Below are 22021 nucleotides of genomic sequence, written 5' to 3' on the forward strand. Positions count from 1 at the left end.
CTTCCTGGCGTTCAGGCTTCGAAAAGGTTTCTGATGATACGTTAATTACCTGTCAGTGGCCACCGGAGAACTCGACAGACACCTCAATGTCGTCCAAAGGTCAGGCTATCAACAACTGCCGTTTAGTTAAAAAACCAAGGGTGCATAAACGCTAATTTGAAAGATAATTTCAGGCGTTCTTAAAGCGTTCCGCCCAGAAAAAAAACAAAAACAGAAAAAAACATATCTTTAGAATATACCAGGAATTTTAGGATCACGCATCTCACATCTCTTCTAAGGTTTGTAGGTAAAACATAAAAAGAAAGAAAAAAAAACAAAAAAAAATTGAAGGGGCGCGGACGAACGTGGTAGACGCGCAACGTCAAAAAGAGCCGTCGGAATATAACGTCATGACTTCCTTCCTGCTTCTTCAAGTTTCCTTCACTTTTTTTTTTTTTCAATATACCAAGCACGTTTCCGCACTTTACTTCAACGTGCTTTATCACATGCTATAGTTCCCGGCCTATAAATCTTGCTGAACACACGCAAACATACACACACACACGCACGCACACACGCACGCACAAGTAAAATGTGCGGAAAAAGGTTCCGCGCGTTTTACATTTCACTCTCGGAAATTCCTGAGTGTAAATACTGCACCGCAACGCACCCGGAACACCAGTCAATCGGTCGTCCCTTAATCCATTCGACCAATAAGAAGGGCGATCACTGTCATGCTTCGATTGGGGTCAAACAGCCTCGGTGGCAAAAGGGCACCCACCTTCAGCAGACTTCAGTATAGTAACTCAATTACGGTAACTAAATTTCTGAAATTTAATTTTTTTTTTGTGATTTGTAATTGTAATTCATTACTTTCTGGCGGAAGAAGTTGTAGTTGTAATTTAATTACTTTTATCCTCAGCAGTTGAAGAATATTGCTTAAAATCAAATCTTCTTTTCTTAGGATTTGTCGTACTGCAGCTTCGTTCTGTCACTGGCAGAAGAGGATACGTTGATCGTCTGCCTCGTTGTCCTGCTGAAAACTCGCGGACCTTTAAAACGCTGAGAGAGCGTTACGGCGCAGATTCTGGGCGTACAGCTATGCAACTGTCAAAACTACAGCGCACGCAGCGAGGCACGGAAGATGCCTCACGTAACGGGAGTGTGCATTCCACCGAGAGGATGCATTCCACCGAGAGGATGCATTCCACCGAGTGGAGGCCGGCTATTTCCAGAATAATAGGGATTTGAGCCTCTACTCGGTAGGTTCTTTCAGTGCCTAATAACACTGAGAGAATTTTTTTTACTTTAATCTCTTGTAACAAAAAGAGCGCTAGCAATCATGGCTGTGTGGCGATCTAACAAAGCAACATTCGCATCACTGATATTAAGTACTCAGGTTCCCCACCGAATCATTACTAAAGCAAGTGAAAACAAAGAGGCACGAACTGTGACGAATGTAAACTACCCTAAAATGAATATTCAACGGTCTCACAACAAATGAACAAGTACTACATTTTATTGCGGAAAACTTTTATGACATGTACATCGAATGCCTTCCCCCAGAAAGTACAAACGCTATTTGCGAAGTAGTGACATTACTTCCTGAAAGCAATGCCTAGGGTATATTTTATTGCTTTTTGTCAGTGTTTGGAAGTACTCTGGTACATTGTACTTGAAGTATATTTCAAATAGATCCAGAAAACTTGCACTTTATTTGAAATACGTTATCTGATTGCGTGCTTGTATTTTACCTAAAGTATTTTTTTCAGGTACTTTCCGAGTCTCGGCCTCAAAACGCATTCCCCCAATTTGAAAAAAAAAAAAAAAGAAAAGAAAAAGGCATATAATTATGAGAAAACGCGCTATCATCTTTCGATACGTCATCTGGTTATTTCTCAGATTGAAGCAATGGCGGCTATAAGATCGATATAAATAAGTGCCTTATAGGTTGATGTGTTAAATGCTTCGTCAGCAACAATAAAACAACTGCTCTGTGGCAACTTGACTTTATCCAATATTCGCCGCCGTTTCGCAAAATAACTGATGCACCCCCATTCTCCCTCGGAATTGAAGCTTGTTTTAAAAAGTACTTGTACTTTACCTAAAAGTACATTGTATTTATAGTATTTTACTTCAAGTATATGGTTCCCGGTGTACTCACAACTTTACGTGAAGTACATAACCTCTCATTTACTTTGCACTTTACTTCAAGTACTTTTTAGATGTACTCTACCCAACACTGCTTTTTGTGCACTATATTATTTCTAAATGTACCTAACTGCTTCTGCAGCAAAATAATTGTAATTTTAGCTAAATAACATATCGCGAGAAATCTGTTTAAGTAATGACCTCCACCACATGGCCATTGAGCATGACATCGATCTCCCTTCTCAAGCGTCGAACTAATTAAAGGAAGAACTACGACTGGTGGACCGAGTGGATTGCGAGGTATTACGTATGGCAGGACTTTTGGAGGTTATATGTGCACACTACATACAAAGAATACTCTTATAACTAGCATAACATATTCTATACAAGTCTTCCTGGTGCTGTATGGTCTGACCTTTTTTATTGGTAGGAAAATGTTTGTATTATTTTATTTTACTTACAGCGTGAACGCTTTGTAAGGTCATGTTCTTTCCTAAATACGGGACAATACTCGTAGACAAAACAAGTAGAAAGCTGCGCAGTACAGACCTGAAAATGCAAAACGTGCGCATTTCCATCTTTAGACTGAGCACAAGGATTCCAACACGCACGCAGCATCCGGGAATGGGAAACGACGAGCGAAAGCCCACAAAATAAAATTTGCGAGATAAGACCGACCGCCGATCTGGCCTGTTTCAGTATTCACCTCGAAGGGCGTCCCTCCTTCTTTTTTATACTTTAAATCGGCGAGACTCGTCCATATCCTTCCGACGCAGCTTGAGACCACTTCAAGTCGTCCGTCAGAGGCCACGGCGCATCCCCGTGCACTCCGCGCAGTGTGGCTTCCAGCGGCGGCTCTTCAAGCAAAAGCACGAGAGACGTTTTGGATGCGCTGCCGTCTCGCCGCATACTTATACTTTCCCTTTTGACTCTGCGGGTCGACCATCAGACCCATCCTGCAGCGACCGACTCCCCCTCGAGAGAGAGAAAGTGAAAACGGGCGGGGCGCCCTACCACCAGCACGGAAACAGGTACACACGTCTTTGAGAGTCCATCTTCGAACAGGACCACTCCTCGAGATCCTGACGGAGGAGGGATCCTCCCTCCAACAACGACCGAGGACATCGCGCCGGCAACTATCTTCTTTTTTCTCGTGTTTATAAAGACGACGCGACCGGGTGCATCATCATCGAAGAAGAACGTTCGTCCCCCAAGCTCAGCTTTCCCTCCCTTACACCCGTTCGTGCGCGGTCTCTCTCTCTCTCTCGTTGCGGATGCTCTCCCACCTGACGTCTCCGACGAGGACTTCTCCCGTCTTGAGCGGAGCGTGTGTATAAAGGGCAAGTCTGGCTCGGAGGCCTCCTCGCTTTTGCCTCTGGCGTTGGTCATCAGGCAGCGTCGAGGAGCTTCTCGTCGCCGGTAGTAGTGAAAGTGCGCGGACTGAGGTGTGCGCGCACGCGGCTGAGCGCGCCCATTTTTCATCAGCTGGCAAGGACCGTGTGCTCGCGACTTCAACCCTTTCGCGAGCCCCGGGTGGGGTCCTCGTCGAAACACTCGTATTTTTTAAACCCCGTGCCCGGATGCGGTTAGGAACTCGGAGAACTATCATGGATATCCGGGTGTTTCCGTCGGCGTCGTCTCCGGTGTTGATGTCGTCGTCGTCGTCGGCGGCGTCGTCACTGTTTTTGATTTCGCGGCGGATGTCGGGAAGTACGGTGAGTGTGCGCGTTCTTTTTGGATTGCTTTCGTCGTGGTTTCTCGGTATCTGTCTGTACGCGTGGTGTTTGTTTCCCCGCCGCAAAGGCGGGAGCGCGGATGAATGGGTCTGTGTCTGCGCGCGTGCGAGAGACCAAGGCACCGGCTTTGGCGCTGCTGGTAATTTGGGTTTTCCCGATCGGTTGGAACGAGAAACACGTTTAGAGGTGCCGACGTCCTTTTCGGAATGAGCCGGCTTTTGTTTCGCGGGGGGAACGAGTTTGTTCACGAGTCGCCTCGGAATTGTTCCCTTTGTTCTGCGTTCTCATGTCGGGAGCGTGCTGTGATAGACGCAGTTCCTTTGGGTAACAATTAAGGGATCCTGCTTATCTTTCTGCGGGTCAATATGCCGATCTCACCAAGCGCACGGTGCATGCGTGACGCCACCATAACTTTAGTGCACAGAAGGCAGGCGGCAGAGCACGAGGCAACTTGTGCCGTTTTGGTGCTTTGTGCCAGCGACGTTGTCGTACGTGCAGCAGGACGTAGCATAACCAAACTGGCTAGTGAAGTTGGTCTATTCCAGTTATAAATGAAGACTTGTACGAGGCAAACAATGTGAACAAGCGAAAAATTATGTTTTTTTTTTGTCTATTTAAGGTGAATTTACTTAGCGTCGTACTATAGTTTGTTAAATACTGCTTCCACCACTATAGCCCATGGTAGGATTATAACGGCAGGTAGATCCTTCAGTTGGCCCACTAGTAGCGCAAGACTCCCATCTTCGATAACGCGACGGCTTCTCGCGAGAGTGCACGTGCTGCTACTTTAGGAGGAAAGGCAAAGAACGCGTTTCGGAGGACGGGCACCTATCGTCTTGTTCCCGTCCTGTTCGTGACCACTTAAGAATGAACGAGCAAAAAATAAATGTATGCATTCACATATTGGTAAATACTCCTCGTTTGATAGCTTCGTGAATGTAACATTCTCATAATATCCTTCTAAAGTAAAGTAAATTCATTTTAAACTGAGAAGATACTTAAGAGGATGACTGAGCAGCACATTTTGTATAGTTTTTCCTTGCCTGCGCAGCCTTAGAAAAAACTCTGCTGCGGGTAATATCTGGTAAACACAATTCGTTCGATACATCTGCTTTAAGATAATCTTTGAATTAAATCTCCTTGAGATTACCTTGAAACTCTCTATTTTTTATATTAAACGCATTATTTGGTTGCATCGGTTTTTTGTGCGAGTCGGTTTGACGTTAAATTAACGATGAGCCGCTAACATTCAGCATAATCCGGATCCCAGTTCGCAGCACAATGCCTCATCTGAAATTTGAGCGCATCTTCACACGCATCCGCGCAACTTCCACTGTGTGATTTGGTAAGGCAGCATTAGTGGACAACAAACAATGAACTATTAACTTCGTACGCGATTTACCCGAGCTATATTGATTAACGGGGAAGCTGTCAACGTAATTAATGTTACCGGCCACCCACTCCGCTAGAGTGTTAACGGCAAGCGATCCTTCTACCGCAACAGAATTACAATAATGATCTGAGTGCATGAACAACTGGGCGAACAAATGCTATGAAATAAAAATTACAATTAACAAGAATAATCATAAGTTTCATTTATTCTGCCACCTGCCCCCCCCCCCCCCCCCCCCTATATATTCTTCGAAGGCAACAACTAAAGATAAATTATTTCCTTTAAACCAAGCTATTCTCAGATCAACCAAATTAATCTTTCTTCGAGGCACCATATACTGCCCTATTCATTTAAACTACAATATTAATTTAAACTGAAGCGAGTTGTTTTAATTATGTTCCAATTAAGAACACTCTCCACGGCGTAAATGGTGGAACACATGTGCAAAAAGTGGACTAAACATTGCACAGGATTCGGAAGGAACTAAAATTGTTCTACGCCTTTTGTAGTGTTTATTTTATTTTTTAATACGAGGGCATTTATTGCTTGTAAATAACAATTAAGGTTTTGTTAAAGGCATATGTGCAATTTCTGTATTATAAGTACTAATTTATAATTTATGTGGTGCAATTTCACTTGCGATTTCGCAATTGCAGCGTCGCTCGTACGAAAAAAAAAAAAAAAGCGTGGTGGAAGCTCAACGTCGAAACTCCGATATCGCAAGCAAATTCGCACCATGTGAATCCGGCTTCATGCGAGATGTGTTCTTAAGAAAATGATGTCGAACTAAAGATGATATTAAATCACTTAATGTTCGCGGATTTTGCGATTTAAAAAGTAAATTTATCAGGCGAATGCAGTTTGTCGGATACACGCTCCACCGCAACTAATCGCGAAGTTCTGTGCCCGCAATATTTTTCTGAAATCCGTCCACTTTTCGAAAATTCACGAAATTCCGAGCCCGCGACACTAAAGTCGATTACCGTATGTCATGTAACTCATGTTGACCTTCGCCCACTTTTTGCGTTGCAATCGATTCTACCGAATTAAAAACAAACACCGCGCTGTGCGCTTCGTGTTTGCAAATACGAGTGAGGCAGTTAGACACAACAGGATATCGGATTGTTTCCGGTTTCCGAGGCTGTCACTATAAAGAGTGCTTGCGGGTGTTTTTCTTTTTGCCTTCCGCGCGTCCTGCAGGCCGCAGTCAAACATACGCACGAGCCACTTACTCCTGCGCCTTCAAAGGGCCCCTCGAAGATTGACAGGTCACAAGACAAAAATCGATCAACCAAATAAAAAAAACACACACACACCAAAGAGAAAACGTCTCCTAAGAATATTCGCGCGTTCCGATTTGACATGTATATTTGCCTTATCTCTCTCTCAATCTCTTGAGAGAGAACCAGTATGGACAAGAGGCATTCGTTTGCTCTCCCGTCGAAAGTGTCAAAAGGTCAGCACTCTCGGAAGGCTTCGATTAAGATGAATTCGTTGGAACGCTTTCGAACGCTGAGTACTCAAACCTGTAGAACAGCCTCGGAGGGGAAAAAAGAAAGAAATAAATCGCGATTCTGTCACTTAGTGGCTAGCTGTCTGCGCTGCTGCGTGTATTCGTGGTTACCTGCGACGCGGTGCAATCTGACAGGTCTCTAGTTTTATATGACAGTCAGTGTGCCAGTTGTTTGCTTCTTTGTTTCGTTGGTTTAGTATTATCGGAAATATGCGTTCCGTGAGACACAAGCGCGCGTGCATCGGCTTTTTCACAAGTTTCCGGTTTGATTAAAACGCTGGCCCCTGCATTTAAAAACAAAGCAAAAAACATTAACAACACTACTATTGTGGTTTTATATACGTGTCCTGGGTTGAGGCAAGTTTCAGTGAAACGTTGACGCAATATGATGCGATTAAGAGTGGGCCAAGCTATATTAGCCTCTTCAATAAGATATACTCATTTCGCAGAAGATATTAAGATCCTCCAACAACGACAGCGACAAAATCAAACGTGGCGCTCAAATTTGTTTGATACGCAGGCTTCTTTAATCGGTTTCCTGCTGTAATCTGAGAACTTAGATATCAGTTCCCTCAACTTTTGTGGGAACATTATTGTGCTGTTGAAGGCCAGCGTACACAGTTGCGCTTTCAAATACCATGATAAGTTTCTTATTACTTCATTTGCATGATACAGAGCTCGTATCTTAAAGTGGCCCATTTGAAGATACACGTGAAAAAGGCACGCACCTCAATCCTACGAAAAGTCGTAATTACACATAATGTGTTTTGCCTCAGGCTGTATGCATCCGCTTATGTGCGTATGTTTGTTGGCTTTATCTTAAGTATGATATCTTCCCGCTAAGTGTAGCGAGAAAACTTCCCCTCTAGATTTAGCGGATTGCACTTTTTCGTAATCAACCTAAAGTTTCAAATGCAAAAACCAGCTCCATGCCATAACAAATTATGTGTTGAAAGAATTAGTCAAACCTATTTTCAGATCATATTTTTAAAAAGCGTGGTGAAGTGTACTAGCTAACAGAAAGGATAAACCATACAGAATACAAATGAAAGCCTGTACTCGTCTGTGTTTCGTCCTCTCTGTATTTTGTTATTTCTGTTATCTACTTTTTCAGAGTAGAGCTTTTTTCTAAATATTATTATTTCAAAGGGTTTACGAACACCATCACATTCTCCGTCCAAATCAGGTTGTATAAAGAGCTATCAAAGGCACAAGAATGAGAGTGTTACGAAGCAATTCTTTGTCCAAGCCCATATTAAAAGAAAGAAGAAAAAACACGACATCTTAATCTACATGCTCGCCCCCGCGCTTTTCCACAACACTGCACATAGCTCTTGGAATAGAGCATACTGCATACGGAAATGACTACATTTAAAGCACTCTGTTGAAAATCTTTAATTTTCTTTGTTGTAGCTTTTAAGATCTGAAATTAAAAAAGGAGAGGGCCAAAAATTTACCACTTAGGTTAAATTTGCATGAGATTTTTCAATTGTCATTTTTAATATATAATGCAATTACGAATTCAAAACGATATAGAAAAATACACTGATGAAAGGAGGTAATTTCTGCACTGCTGTTTTATTTAGGTTTAAGTAAATTATTAACTTAACAAACTCAAACAGAGTGGAAAATGGAAAACTGCTGACGTTTTTGGCGACGGTGGGAAGCTCGAGATGTGCAGAACTGAAAGTCCCTAACATATTGTATTGTTTTTCCTTTAATTAATAATTTGAACTCAATAGTATAAAATATTTTATACGAATTATTTTTTATTGACAAATGTGGCATTTACAGATACATAAAGCGAGACTAAAATAAAAAAAAAAGGCCCCAAAACTTACAAGATGTATTGAATAATTGCTGTTCGGGATTATAGAGGAAACTCTATCCTTTGTGATTGCACTGTTTTAAGAACATCAGTATGCGTTCATTTCTAAGCGAGACCCTCACACCATCACCCAAACGTAGCACCGTGCTCGGCGGTGTTAGTTTAATTTAGAAGTCACTGAGGCTTTCGTTCCTGCTATCTTGTTGCGTGACACTGCATCACAAGTTCTCGACCTTGTGTATGTACTGAAACTACTACAGGGACCGAACCATTGCCGAGGTACTGGAGCGTGGGGAAAAATAAGAGAGGGGGGAATCGTTTTTTTTTTTTTTACTCGCACAGCAAGGAAGCGAATTATTTTTTTTTATTACTTTAAGCCACCAATGTTGTTTGCTTTTAATGCATCACCTTCCACAAAACCTCCGCCGCCAAGCTCGTACATTTCAGCTCTTGCGTTCAATATTTTTTACGTACGGCATAATACCGCCTTCCCCCAAGTTGCTTCCTAATAAGATAGTTCCTCAACGTAAAAAAAAGGTAAGAAAACCAAACAACGCTGGAAATGCAAGACAGAGAAATGAGGATGCCACTCAGTACCAAGTTTTTGTTTACAAAATCACCAACCACCCGGTTTTTATTTTTTTTGGTTCTTTTTTTAAATTTTAAGCGAACCAGTGTTGATGTACCGGTTTGCTACACTTCGTGAGAGAAAGGGATACTCAGAAAGAGAACAGATAGGAAATAAGATCTGGAGCAAGGGAAAGTATCGATCTGTCGAAAGCACCTAATGACACCTTAATTATTACTGCAAACACAACACGAGGTTTGTCGAGATTCAAAATCGAAAGAGCTCTCAAAGGAACCTTCTGAAAAGCCTCAGTGTTGCAGCGGACGTTTCGCCAACAGTCTCGGCTTCCTCGGCGCTAAGTACCGTCGCAAGTTCAGATATTGCGGCACTTTTTCCGAGCCCCGTGTTGGGCTCATTAGTGACCGGAGAAGTGCCCCGCATTCAACCAGACTCCGTTTTGCGTCGCCGCGTGACGACCAACTCGCGCACGCAGCGACGTGCTCGAGCAGTGCCACAGGGAAACTGTTTCACGAGCAATACACACGACAACGTATACCTGGGGAAGCGTTGCACGGAGCGCGTGCGCGTGTCGTCCGGCGCTTTTGGCACTCTTCGTCGTCCGGGTGGCGACACAGTCGCACGCACGCGAGGGAACTTGTGTACTTAGATTACAATGCACGCGCAGGCGAGAATCTGCGTCTGCTATAGTCTGAGCTCGCGCGCGCCGACCGTACGTAGAGCGCCTTCTTTCAATAAGCTCAAGGTCGGCGGGCGCGAATAGAGAGTTTTAGTAGATCGTTCCGATACCTCCGATAGCCCCGATACCGATACTATGCATGCGCAAGGGAGGCGGTGGCGAAGTATCGGGATATCGTTATCGGAGTCATGGGAACGATCTACTAAAACTCTCTAATGTCGTAAACGCGACGGGAATCGCTGCCCCGATAAGAAATTTGCGGAAGCGATGGAAACAAAAAAGAAAGTCCGCTTCGACTTGCTTCGACGCAAGACGGAGAATTTCTGTTTTTTTTTTTAATAGACCATGTGCGAGAAGAAGCGGCATCTTGTGAACTCATGATCAACTATCTCAGGTACCAGGGTTCCCTCACCGATAGATTTTCCCGAGAAACATGGGTCGCTGAAAAGTGCGAGTCGTGGATCTACAATGGCGATCGTCTCCTGCAAGTCCAGTCCCAACCCTTTACACAGCGTCTTCGACGAAGACCGTTCACTTACCTGGACGACCCAGTTCATTGCTTCCGTGATCTGTTGCTGAGAATTTAATTTTCAGAGCCTCGCGGGCCGTCTTTATTTTCTTCGCGGCACCAACACTATGCAGCAACCGATTGAATGTACAAATGTAATAACTAATCCAAAATCAGTTGAATGCAGATGTGCCTCGTCCACAATGGAAGACGGCAAAAACGCACTAATATTTATTTATTTATTTATTTATGGCGGCTCGCAGTGGCATGAGGGTAATAGCTGACAGGAATTTAGCCAACGGCTGGGCTTACTGCATATGGAGGCTAAAAAAATCGACCTCCGTTTTACTTTTTTCATACTATGCTCATTTTCACCTCAAGAAGAAATGAAGTTTTGCTCATTGTTCATAGGCCGCGCGAAGTAGTTCTGACAAGATTTGTATGTCGGAGCAAGAAGCGATGCTTTTGGCGTTTGAAGCGTGTATACATCCTGATAAGATAACACATATCTAACCTGAAGTGCATCTACATACACTTTAATTTTCTACATAAAGGGAGAGATTAGTAATGCTGCAAAAAAGCCGTACTTTTTTTTTTTTTTCTTTTTACTACGGTTCTTGAGGTGAAAACGAGTATGCGGAAAGCAAATTCGTCTGCTGCTTCTTCACACACAAAAAAAAAAAAAAAAAAGGTGTAGCCCTTACACCCCTTGTCACATATACGACACCCCTAAACTTCAGTTGGACGTACAGCGCACTGACGTTCAACCGACGCTACCAACTTTCACGAGCGGCTTGGTAGCCGAGTTGCACAACTTATTAAAATAACTTAAGTAAATGTAACTGACTGTAAAAAAAGTATAACCGGGGTTTTCATGGCCCTATACTGCAAAACCTCGGTGTTTATTTTTTTTCTGACCTCTTTGATGCGTACTTTAGCTGTTTAATATCTTATATCGCACAGTCATCGAGCCTCTCATGCTAAAGCTGGTGCCGTCAGTTTGATGTCAGTGTGGTGTGCGGCGAACTGAAGTTTTGGAGTGTCGTATATGTGACAAGGGGTGTAAGGGCTACACCCTTTTTTTTTTTTTTTAGAGTGTTGCGCAGAAGTTGCGGTGACGTCAAAAAGACACAGGCTCTGATTGGAAGGATAGTGGATAGACCTCAAAGCAAGCGCCCTCGAGGTCTACCCACTACCCTTCCAATCAGAGCCAATAAGAGCTTGGCATTCTGATGTCACCACAAGCTCTGCGAAAGAAGCAGACCAACTTGCGCTCCGCATAGTTTCCGAGCGCAGCCGATGCTACGCTTCGTTGGAGCCAATCAAGCAGCGACGAAAGTGCATCGTCACGGCTCTCGTCGTCTTTGTAAGTTTACTATCACCGGCTAAACCAACCGCGGGCAGAGAATCCGTCATAATTCTGCGATATATCCTGTCCGCGTGATTGGCTTATTAGCCAGTGATGGAAACCGCATAAAGACGACGATCGCCGTCAGAATGCTCTTTTGGCGCTCGGAGTATCATTGCCAACCGGAGCGTAATAGTCGCTCTTATTCGTGAAAGTTTCCCCTTGTCAGCATTATTCCACACTCGGGGGCAAAGCTTTCTTGGCAATTCAGTCAAAGGTATACGTGTACCTCTCTCATTTTCAGCGCTCATTAAAGCCGTACGCGCGTTTTCCTCCTCTCCTTTTAAACACCGAGGAAAGTTGTTCACATATATATATATATATTTTTTTTTTTTTGTCACACTTTTTTTTTTGTCAGAGCTTGCGAGGAAACATTTAGTGCAATTTGTTACCAGGAGCTGGTTAGTGATATCTTCGGTTTGTAATCAACGTGCATTTCCTAAATAAATTGGCACGAAGGTTTAGGAATGCCACGTCATTTCTGCGATTGCACGGCAGGTAGAGAAATCACAACCCAATCACCACTACAGTAAAAAAAAAAAATCGATGTAAGTTTTACGTGATAACGTTTGCACTACGCGACGCGCCGAGTTGGCAAGTTCGTAATCTCGGAATCGTGGTGTTTACATATTACTAGTTATCCTTCAAGTAGCATAACTAAGTTAGATGTTTCTTCTTTTTTTTCTTTTTTTTTTTTTTTGCTGTTGAATTGATTGCGCAGCTCGATGCATTCTGCTCCCCGTAAATTCTTATATTGAAATGTTCATAAAGCATAATGATAACTTTAAAAATAAATCTAATTAGAAACGAATTTTATAAGAGTACCGTTGCTATTGCCATCTTTATTGGAAACAACTACAAACAAAAATATCAAGAGAGGAGACAAGAAAAGGAACAGCGAAGCACACGAAGTGAGCACACGAGCACTGAGTTGATTTGTGTTGCGAGGTAGTCTCTCGTGTTTCCGCGGCGAATCGTACAGCTGTTGCTGAGTTCATGGAGTCGCCTTTTTGTGGCCAAGTTCCAATTCCTGTTCGAATCCAACCGCCGCCACTTTGTGATTCTGAAATTATCTTGTATCTTATATTGTTTGAGTTACAGCCGTCTTCGTTGGACCCCTTCAGTCGCGCATCATTCGAGCTACGCGCGGTGTCTCAATAACGCCCGTGATTGCCCGGAGAGACGAAGACAGCTTTCTTGGCATTCGCCCACGGTCCAGGACGTAAAGGGGCGTCGCGTATGCATTCCACCCACGGACGCGAATGAGTGTATCGTACAGCGCGGCGCGCTTGCGTATATTTCCGACGACGACGCACCATCGGTAGTCAACAAACGTGACGTCCGACAATGCTATCAGGCCGTGCGCTTTCAAGACGACGCGGAGGCGAGATTTCTCTTTCACTTTCTTCCTGTTCATTTTCTTTTTTGAATTCCACTTCCTTAAAAAAAGATTTTAAAAACATTAAAAGATATACGAGTAAGTCCTTTGTTAACTATGTGCAGGGTGTGTGTATGTGTGTATTTGTGCGTGTGTATGTGTCTCCACGTGCGCGTCTGCACTTGATCAGCCAAAACATTATGACCACCCCAAAAACTCTATGGGAATGAGCGCGTCTAACTGACGCGCCATCCGCATTATCTACCATCTGCTGATGCTAATATTATACTCCTTTTCACCTTACGTCCGGACGCAGCGGACGCTACGAGCTAGTCTAGCCAATCCCGTTCCGTGGACGTAGCCCGTGATACGCTTTCCGTGCGTCGCTGTGTCCCGTCTCCAAGGTCACGTCACTCTCGCGGCCTTGGATAGGCTGCGATGGCTCGTAGCATCCGCTACGCTTGGACGTAAGGTGAAACGGAGTATAGTTGCCGGTGGTCGGGGACGTTCTTATGGGCATCTCCGTGACCGATGGTTGTTGCAGAGCGCACTCTGAGAGCTGTGGACCATGTCAACGTCACGGCTGACCAGTTACGCCCATTTCTGGCTTTCTTCTGTCTTCCCCACCAGAACTGGAATCTTCCAACGGGAAAACCCTCCATGTGATAAGGCCAGCATTGCGCTAACGTAGTTTGAAGAGCGTAATGATGAATCCCAGTTGATGTCCTGGCCACCTAAATCGTCAGATATCAATCCTAAATATAATATATCCTATTGAGCGCATTAGTGATGTGAAGCAGTACCAGCTAAGTACCTTCAAGTACCAGCTAAAAGTTCCCAAACAGTATTCTCGTAATCTAAAAGAATTGCGCTATCTGTCCTAGCAAATCTGGTACAAGCCACACCCTATATGTTTATTAAGATGTCAGTGACCACAGACTCCCGTGCGCACGCGCACGTCTGATTTCACATTGTTTACAAACCTGTGTTGCGCGCGTTTGTCGTTTGCGAGTGAGTGTGTGCGTGTATCATCGTAACCATGTATTACTCTTTGAGGGCCCTTACGACCATCACACAAGGGGAGGGGCGATGCTGCATACCATTTTTGTACAAGAGGAAAGAAAAATACGAAATGCACACTCAAACAATTTGAAAAACTGAGCTATCACACGGAAAATTCCATACAAAAAATATTTATAATAATTAAGTCTTCGCTATCAGTACAACTTCAGATAAATGGCTAGTTGTGAAATGAATGCGGTGTGACCTTTCAGATGTAGCAACACTGTTAGGCAGGTTATTCCAGTCGGCTATTGTTAATGGCAAGGTGGACTTTGCACACGTTGTTAATGCGACCTAGACACGTTTTCTCACTCTCACATATGTAAGAGTATACGCGCATATGTCTGTGAACGAACGCATGTGTGCATGTGTGCCAGTACATGGACACGTGTCTGTTTGTGAACGGACATATGTATATGCATGCGTGTAAGTCTGCGTGTGTGATTGCATCTATCTGTTTGTGAAGACGTTGCCAAGGGTGCTCGCGGTCCTCGGGCGTTCCGTCTCCATTTGCGTTTGAGTATTTCTCTCTTTGCGGCTGTTTCGTTTATTTCAAGGTTGTCCGTTTGCAACTCGCTCTCGCCGCCGTCCATCGCGCTTCTGCGCCTTCGCGAGCAGCGGGAAAAACACAGGCATTAGGACGACGACGCTTTCTCGCATGACTTGGGTCTTCGCGAAGAAGGCGTCTTTTGATCCTTGTCACTCTTCTTTTATACCTTCTTTCTTTCGCATTGCATTAAACTGTATCCTCATGTTACTGTCGAATACGATTCGTTCGAACGCGCCCCGATGAGTCCGTAGCGAAAGGCTCCGGACGCTTGGCTGTCGTTTGGTACGTAAATTTTCGCGTGTCATGGACGTTCGTTCGTTTGCACTTTTCACGCTCTGACTTTCTCTCAAACTGTTGTTAAGCGATCAAACGACGCGTTTTGCCTAGTCAAATCTTGAAAAAAAGGCCACGCTTCAACTTAAAATCCCCCCCCCCCCCCCCCCCTCCCTTTCACTCATGAACCCCTTCCTCGCGATGCTTGAAAGTCAAGCAGTGAGGTATCATTGAAGAGAAAAAAAGAAGAATGCGACGCGAATATGATAACGTAACTCTTTCCGTCGGCGTGCAGAAAGCAGCAATAAAGGGACGAATAAACAGCACACGTTGTTGTTGCTTTTTTTCTTCTGTTGTTTCCGGGGCGTTCTTGACGGGTGTTTTTCCTCGAAGCGACAAACACAACAAAAAAAGAATAAATCAACATTTGTTTTACTTTTCACCTGCGCGTTTACCTTAATATTAATATTATTATTTGGCTCTCTTTGTTATTGTTTTGTTTTATTGAGGCCCAAGAATCCAGAAAGGCATAGCTTGAGGCGCCCTTACTCTTACATAATCTTTAAAGCAAAAAAAAAAAAAAAGACAATAGTGATAAGGTTTTCGTCGAACTTACTTCGTCGGCCATAGCTCACCGAGGCGCGGTGGCGGCTGGCTAGGGGAAGCGAGGCTCTCGCCAAAGGCGCATTGTGCTTTACGGCGAGATGCGGTAATTGAGCACACGGCGTTGTCGTCTATTCCTTCCAGCGTTGTTTAACAATGACTCATTTGTCGCGCAATCGCCATGCCCATAATCGGTCGATAGTTAGCCGAACGTCCTTGACGCTGCGTTCGGAATTAGCTAATGACTTTTCTTTTATCTACTGTAAAATACATATTCTCAGGTTTCCTCGCATTTCGCTCCACCTTTTGCCCGGATCTCTCAATACGCGGTTACACACCTAATACATGATACAAAAAACGGTCGGCAGACACTGTCTGAGACGTGTTTCTTCCCTGTACGACGCTACTGTAACGATGGTCATAGGAATAAAAACTGTCCGCGGACATGTTAGAAGCGTGTGTGAAGCAAACATGTTTCGAAGATGTTTGAGGTGTGACCGCAAATCATCCTGTCACCATGTCTGCCGCAAACACCATGTCTTTCGTTTCGTGAAGGGACAGATGGTCTGCGGCTCCCCTCCTCGCTGTATACAGTGGTGGGCTACGGATGGATCTTTTAGGGGCGAAGCTCGTGAGGGTCTAGCTTTGTCCGTCCGGCGTCCGTGCTCACATCGATTGCCATCCCATCTGTCTTCTTAAAAAAAAAAAAAAAAAATGTTTGCGCAGTTGACAGGATTCAAAACTGTGCGGGAAGACCCCAATGGATTTCTAGTCCATCGCCTTAACCACTCGGCCACGACTGCGGGACGAGTAGGGGGCTCTGAGACGTTGTAGTAACTCGAGAGCTGGGGTTACCAAACGCTACCCGGAACTCAGCGCTTCCTATGAACAATAAAATCAGTATCATCAGCACCACCAGAGCTTCGCCCCAATCAACATGATTCACCACGTGGAGGTGTTGTGTTTATTATTCGTGAGTGAGTCCTAGTGCAATTGTCACCAGGGTAAAAAAAAAGTGCCAAATCACTGGGCTATGGACGTGCACGCGCGGGCGACGTCTGATATGCCGCAGAAGAGTGTAACTGCGCATGTCTACAACGTCTTCCACAGCCGAGCAGGCAAAGATGGTTGCACGCAGGGGACAGTTAATAGAATGGTTTATTGGAGCTCGACCGGGATGATCTGAGCTTTTGACACGCGCTAGCTCTAGGTAACACCCATATTTGCTGGTAGCATGTCGATCGGTAAAGCTTTCGACATAATCGAGGTTTTATTAAATAATGACTTCTCTTCATCGCTGCTCTGCGTTCCAAAAAAAAGCCCCGTGCGTCTTCTTTCCCGCACACTTGGAAAGTCAATCACCGCAACTTACGGGGGCAGCTCAGCGAATGACGATGCCGAAACATACATTTCGACCAAAAAACGCAGTCTGAGTTGGGACATGAAGCAATGCAAGCGTGAAGTTTTGCATTTCTTAATGTCACAACTCAGACTGCGTTCTTTTGGTTTTTATTCTTTTTTTTTTTGTCTAAACATATGTTTCGGCATCGTCATTCGCTGAGTTGCCTCCGTAAGTTGTGCTCTCCGAGTGTTGTGCGCGAAAGTTGACGCATGGACTTTTTTTAGAGTGTGAGTGCAGCAATATACTAATCGGGCCCATTAAAGATATTTTATACTTTAATGACTATAGACAAGTAAATTTAAATATGAACTGAGAGTTGAGTGTCTCTGAGCAGAACGTAAGGGCGCAAGGGAGCTGGTGTATATCAAACATTTTCGTGAAAAGCCCGAGACTGAGGAATTGACAGACGACGACAAGGAAGAGAAGGAGTCGCTCTTTTTCTCTTCTTGTCGTCGTCGGTCAATACCTCAGTCTCGGGTTTTTCACTAAAATGGTTGAGTGTCACTCTTATTTCATTTCCTTTATCGTTCGCTCAAGAACCGCAGCCATTACAAAAGAGGGGAGTGGGAGAAAAATTGGGACAATAACCAATACAAATTGAAAATTAGGCAGAATCAAGAAGAACATAATTATTAATGGCAGTCCTGAGACGTACGGGGGACGACATATAAATGAAACCTTGTCGTGATCGAACTTGGTACGCCATTATTGTGCTGACGCTTGAAGCGAGAGCAGACATAAAGAGGGGTGAGTGATCAATTTCTGGCGTAAAATAGAATTCTCGGAAATAAATTTTATGAAACGTTGTCTTGAATCGGCAGATATCTCAATTTCTTAATATATATATATAATTTGTGTTTTAACGAGTGAAGCGGGACACACAAATAATTCATTCTTGGTTGAGTGCTCGGTCCTTTGGACTCCAGTGTTGTGTTCCGTTGAGACAAAGGAGGGCTGCATGTTTCAAAATATCATCATTCCAAACATCGTAGAATACTGACAGTCGATCAATTTAAGGGTTGCTCCGGGGTATCTTTAAAAAAGAAGCGTTCACTGCGTGGGTGGCGTCAACTATACTCCGTTTCGTCTGACGGTGGACCGCAGCGGACGCTGTACGAGTCAGACCAGACAATCCAGCGCTGAGAATGTATCATGTAACGCGCCCCTCCTAGAGGTCACGTGTCGCGGCCCACACAGCATTGAAGGCGATCCGATGGCTCTTGGGGGGCCCGGTGTGGTCCATTTTAAAGGGGTAAACGAAATGTGTAGGAGGAACTGCAGCGAGTATGACACGACGCGCTCTTTGAAAGACGCGCAGTTTGGGCGTAGGTCGCGTTACCGGCCCAAGAGTCTTTCAATGTTCGAGCTATATCGGGCTTCAGGAAATCAAACGTGCGGGTCAGTTTTAGCGTCCACTTTGAAGCTCGGTATGTCGTTTGTGCGTCAACCGACGTGACCTCGGTTAAGTACCTACCCTCGGCTCATTCTAAAAGAGGGACCAACCAGAACGAAATTTGAAGTTCGTGCTTAGACAGCGTATAGGGTCCGGTCCGTCCGCTTTTGAGGCATGGCGACGCTGGTTTACGTTGTAGATGAGAAATTTAGCCAGTGCAGTATACCACTGCTAGCCTGGGATGGTTCACGTGCACCGCGCAGTAGTGATGCACGACATCACACCGGTACGATGCTCGTTCAGTTCAAAATGGGCAGGGGTGTTTGAAACCAATGAAAATCCCTGGGTTTTAAAGCGTCAACTATCGCCCTCTTCCCCTCCTCCCCTTCCCCGTGCTCCGAGCTGTGATGCGTCAATAATATACTCGGACACCAATCTCATTAAACCTATAAACATTTGTTTATACTTGGGAGAGGAGCGTGTTTGTTTAAGTCATGGATGAAGAAAGAATAAAACAATTAAAACAGGGACAACACAGCCACATCTTTCATAAAACGAAAGATGTGGTTGTGTTGTCCCTGTTTTAATTGTTTTATTCTTTCTTCATCCATCATTTGTTTATAGGTGTAGGAATATTCTATACGTTATCCGCACGACACAAAAGTTTGCGTTGTCAGTTGACGAGTATTTTATTCTACCTAATGCATTTTCACTTTTTGTTAAGCCTCCGTCGAAACACGCATTCCTTTCAGAATTAATGACAGTCAGGTATACGCTTAAATTAAGATTTACAATTCCCTGTGATATCCGAAATCTGTTTGATGATATGCTTAAAGATTTTTTTTAAATATCCTAAGATGAGCGACTTCAAAATGAAGAAAATAAACATGAATCGCTTTCTATGCAATGTTTTTTTCTGACAGAATTTTTTTAAATTACCTAAATTGGATCATTTTAACCAACTTTAACCAGCTTGTCCAGAAGCTTAGAAAATTTGTGAGTTAGAAAAGATCTTACAGGGTAGGAGAGCCAAAAGTTGCGGTCACTGATCAGGCTGATGGGATCAGACTTTTGTCTTAGGATTGATCTTCATTTCATTCAAGCGAGTTTGAGTTCTATAAAGTTAACATTCGATTAACCTTTTTATGCTGGTGTCTCTCGTGAAAGAAACACGAAGATTCAATCACAAACCACATAGAATGCCAGTGTAAGACGATTGCTCTATGGTTATCACTTTTGTGAGTCTCGTGGCGAAAAACGTGCGACGCCACTGAGTTAACGTCCTATATATGCCGCAACTGCGTGAGTGATAGATAATGATATGTCAAATAGTCCTATATATAATTTTCCAAGCTTCTAAGGATCCCTTCGTTTCCTTGAATTCGGCACCAAGCACATGAACACAACGAGGCGACACCGCACGTGACCACCACCCGCTCTACTGTACTCATTTCCCATCCTTCGAATAGTTGGAAATGTTTACATTCCCATTCTATGTTTATGATGTGGTATGTATCAAAATCTTACACCCCAAGTACCGGCAAACTACAGACAGTACAGCAGCGTCCTGCGACTTCCTCATCGCGATCTTTCTTGACGTTTCGATGCGCCGAGAGGCTGAAGAAGAGGAGGATACAATAGCGCGCAGGGACATCAGAACGCCGAACGCTGGTTCGAACGATTAATGGGTGGATCTAAAGCTAGCTAAGCAGCTAGCTTTAGGTATACCCACTAATCGTTCCAATCAGAGCTCGATATTCTGACGACCCCGTGTGCTCTTGTCTCCCCCTCCTCCTCAGTTTCTCAGCGCATACCCTTTGTTTTGTAAACTTGACGCTAGAAGCTGGAGCTTTATTCTTCTTCGTTTCGTCATTCTATTCGTAGAATGACCCATCGCCCAACCAAATCCCGTGAACCAAACTGATCAACAGAGTACAAAGGCCGAGGCAGGCCGCCTTGGCTAACCTCTCTGTTTTCTCCTCCTGCCCTTACCTTCTTCTTCTTCTTCCTGACAAGCAAACGCAACAGCGGCCAAAACGGGAGTCAAAGCAGTGTCAGACTCTTTGGTAGATCTTGGGGAATGGTACACTTGACTCCGGTTCCCGAAGTCTCGCAAGAGGATTGCCTTGATCGCAGAAGCTCGACGACTTCGTCACTCCGAGCGAAGTGTCTTGAGAATCGCGTGCCCGCGGCACACAACGTATACAACAGGTTGCGAGAGGAGGCGGCCGCTGCCAGAGCGTGTTCCGCGACGACTCGAGGCATTGCGGTCACTATAAGCGCGGGCTTCACCTCCGACCCCTGGGGCATGTCGTAAGCGACCTCCGTTTTAGCCTGAATATGGAAGGTGAACGGGACTTTAACTATGTCTCCTCGAGGGCACGCGTCGGAAGACTGTACCGCAATCAACGACGGCTCTTTTAATGCGTTCGCGAACGCGTGCACGCGGAGCGTCGAGGACAACGGCGGTTACAGTACACAATGGGTTACGGGGGGGGGGGGGGGGGGGGGGGGGGAGAAGTGTCCGTTAAACGCTCCCATAATTCGCCAGGAATCATGCCAAATGTTTCGTCGAACAATAACGGCGAAGTTCAGTTTTGCGAGTCTTCGGCGACTTCGATTCTTGGGACTGTGAGACCTCTACCTAGCAACTTTCTCACGAGCTTAAGAGATGCGGGAAGTGGCGAGCCCTGCGGATATTATTATCGCTCCACAGCCACTGAGGTTGCGACGTTAGACGATAAGGACGACGAAAGACCGATAAGGGAGGAAGGAGCTCGAACATAAGCCACGCCCTTCGTTTCTTCAGCTGTCCGTGCACAGTGTACTTGCGTCCGCGGTCATGGGGTATAGATAAAGGCTGTCAACTTTCTGATAACATGACTTCAGACAGTAACATTCGCAAAATCCCGAGTATGTAACAATATAAAGTTATGTGTTAGCCCATCCAACTCTTTTAATGGCTCTTGCCAAAGATTCTAGAAAAAATTAAAACCCGCAAAACACCGCGAAGGTTAAGCGGAAGCAAACGTAACGCTCTTAGCTTCTTTTGTTTCAGAAATAAAAAGCCGGAAGGCACGTTTTCGCCGTTCTGCCATTTTTATGCGCATCACAATGGCAGCGAGATGATTTCATCAGACCGCGCTCACTGTCCTTGGACGCTGCTTCGTTTACAGCCAAGAGATGGTCCCCGGATTAACTTTGGTCCTTAGTCTTTTCCCAGTACACACAAACCACCCACCTCTGGATGACTGCTGCTGTAAACAAGCCGGACTGAGAAGAAGAGATAAATATATGAGTCGATTATGTAAATCGGAAAGGACTGCTTGGAGATCTGTGCCAACTCCCGAGAGCTGTTAGCACTGAGCGCGCTTGCGTCCGAGAGTGAATCATCGCGTTTTATTACGACACTTAACGACGGAGATAAAAATCGCCGAAGGATGCCAGAGTAGCCGCGCGTAAATAGTAGCCAGGAAAAGAGAGCGAGCACCCTATTGCTGACCACTGTAGGGGACCAGGGCGCTGCATATTGCATTCTGCGAGCCGCGGACGTAGATGTCTTTTGTCAGTCGGTGTCTG

General features: G+C 44.7%; 1 protein-coding gene across 1 annotated transcript in view; it reads left to right on the forward strand.

Annotated features, from left to right (window-relative positions):
- Positions 1 to 3432: 3432 nt before the first annotated feature.
- Positions 3433 to 22021, forward strand: part of LOC8037104 (collagen alpha-5(IV) chain) — an 85713-nt gene continuing 67124 nt past the window's right edge. The window contains exon 1 of the mRNA XM_029985965.4: positions 3433 to 3845. Within this exon, the coding sequence (XP_029841825.3) occupies positions 3711 to 3845 (135 nt within the window). The 5' untranslated portion in view covers positions 3433 to 3710. The remainder of the gene's footprint in view (positions 3846 to 22021) is intronic.

Source organism: Ixodes scapularis, unplaced genomic scaffold (genome assembly GCF_016920785.2).
Source record: "Ixodes scapularis isolate PalLabHiFi unplaced genomic scaffold, ASM1692078v2 PGA_scaffold2__306_contigs__length_199485367, whole genome shotgun sequence".
In the NCBI taxonomy this organism is placed as follows: domain Eukaryota; kingdom Metazoa; phylum Arthropoda; class Arachnida; order Ixodida; family Ixodidae; genus Ixodes; species Ixodes scapularis.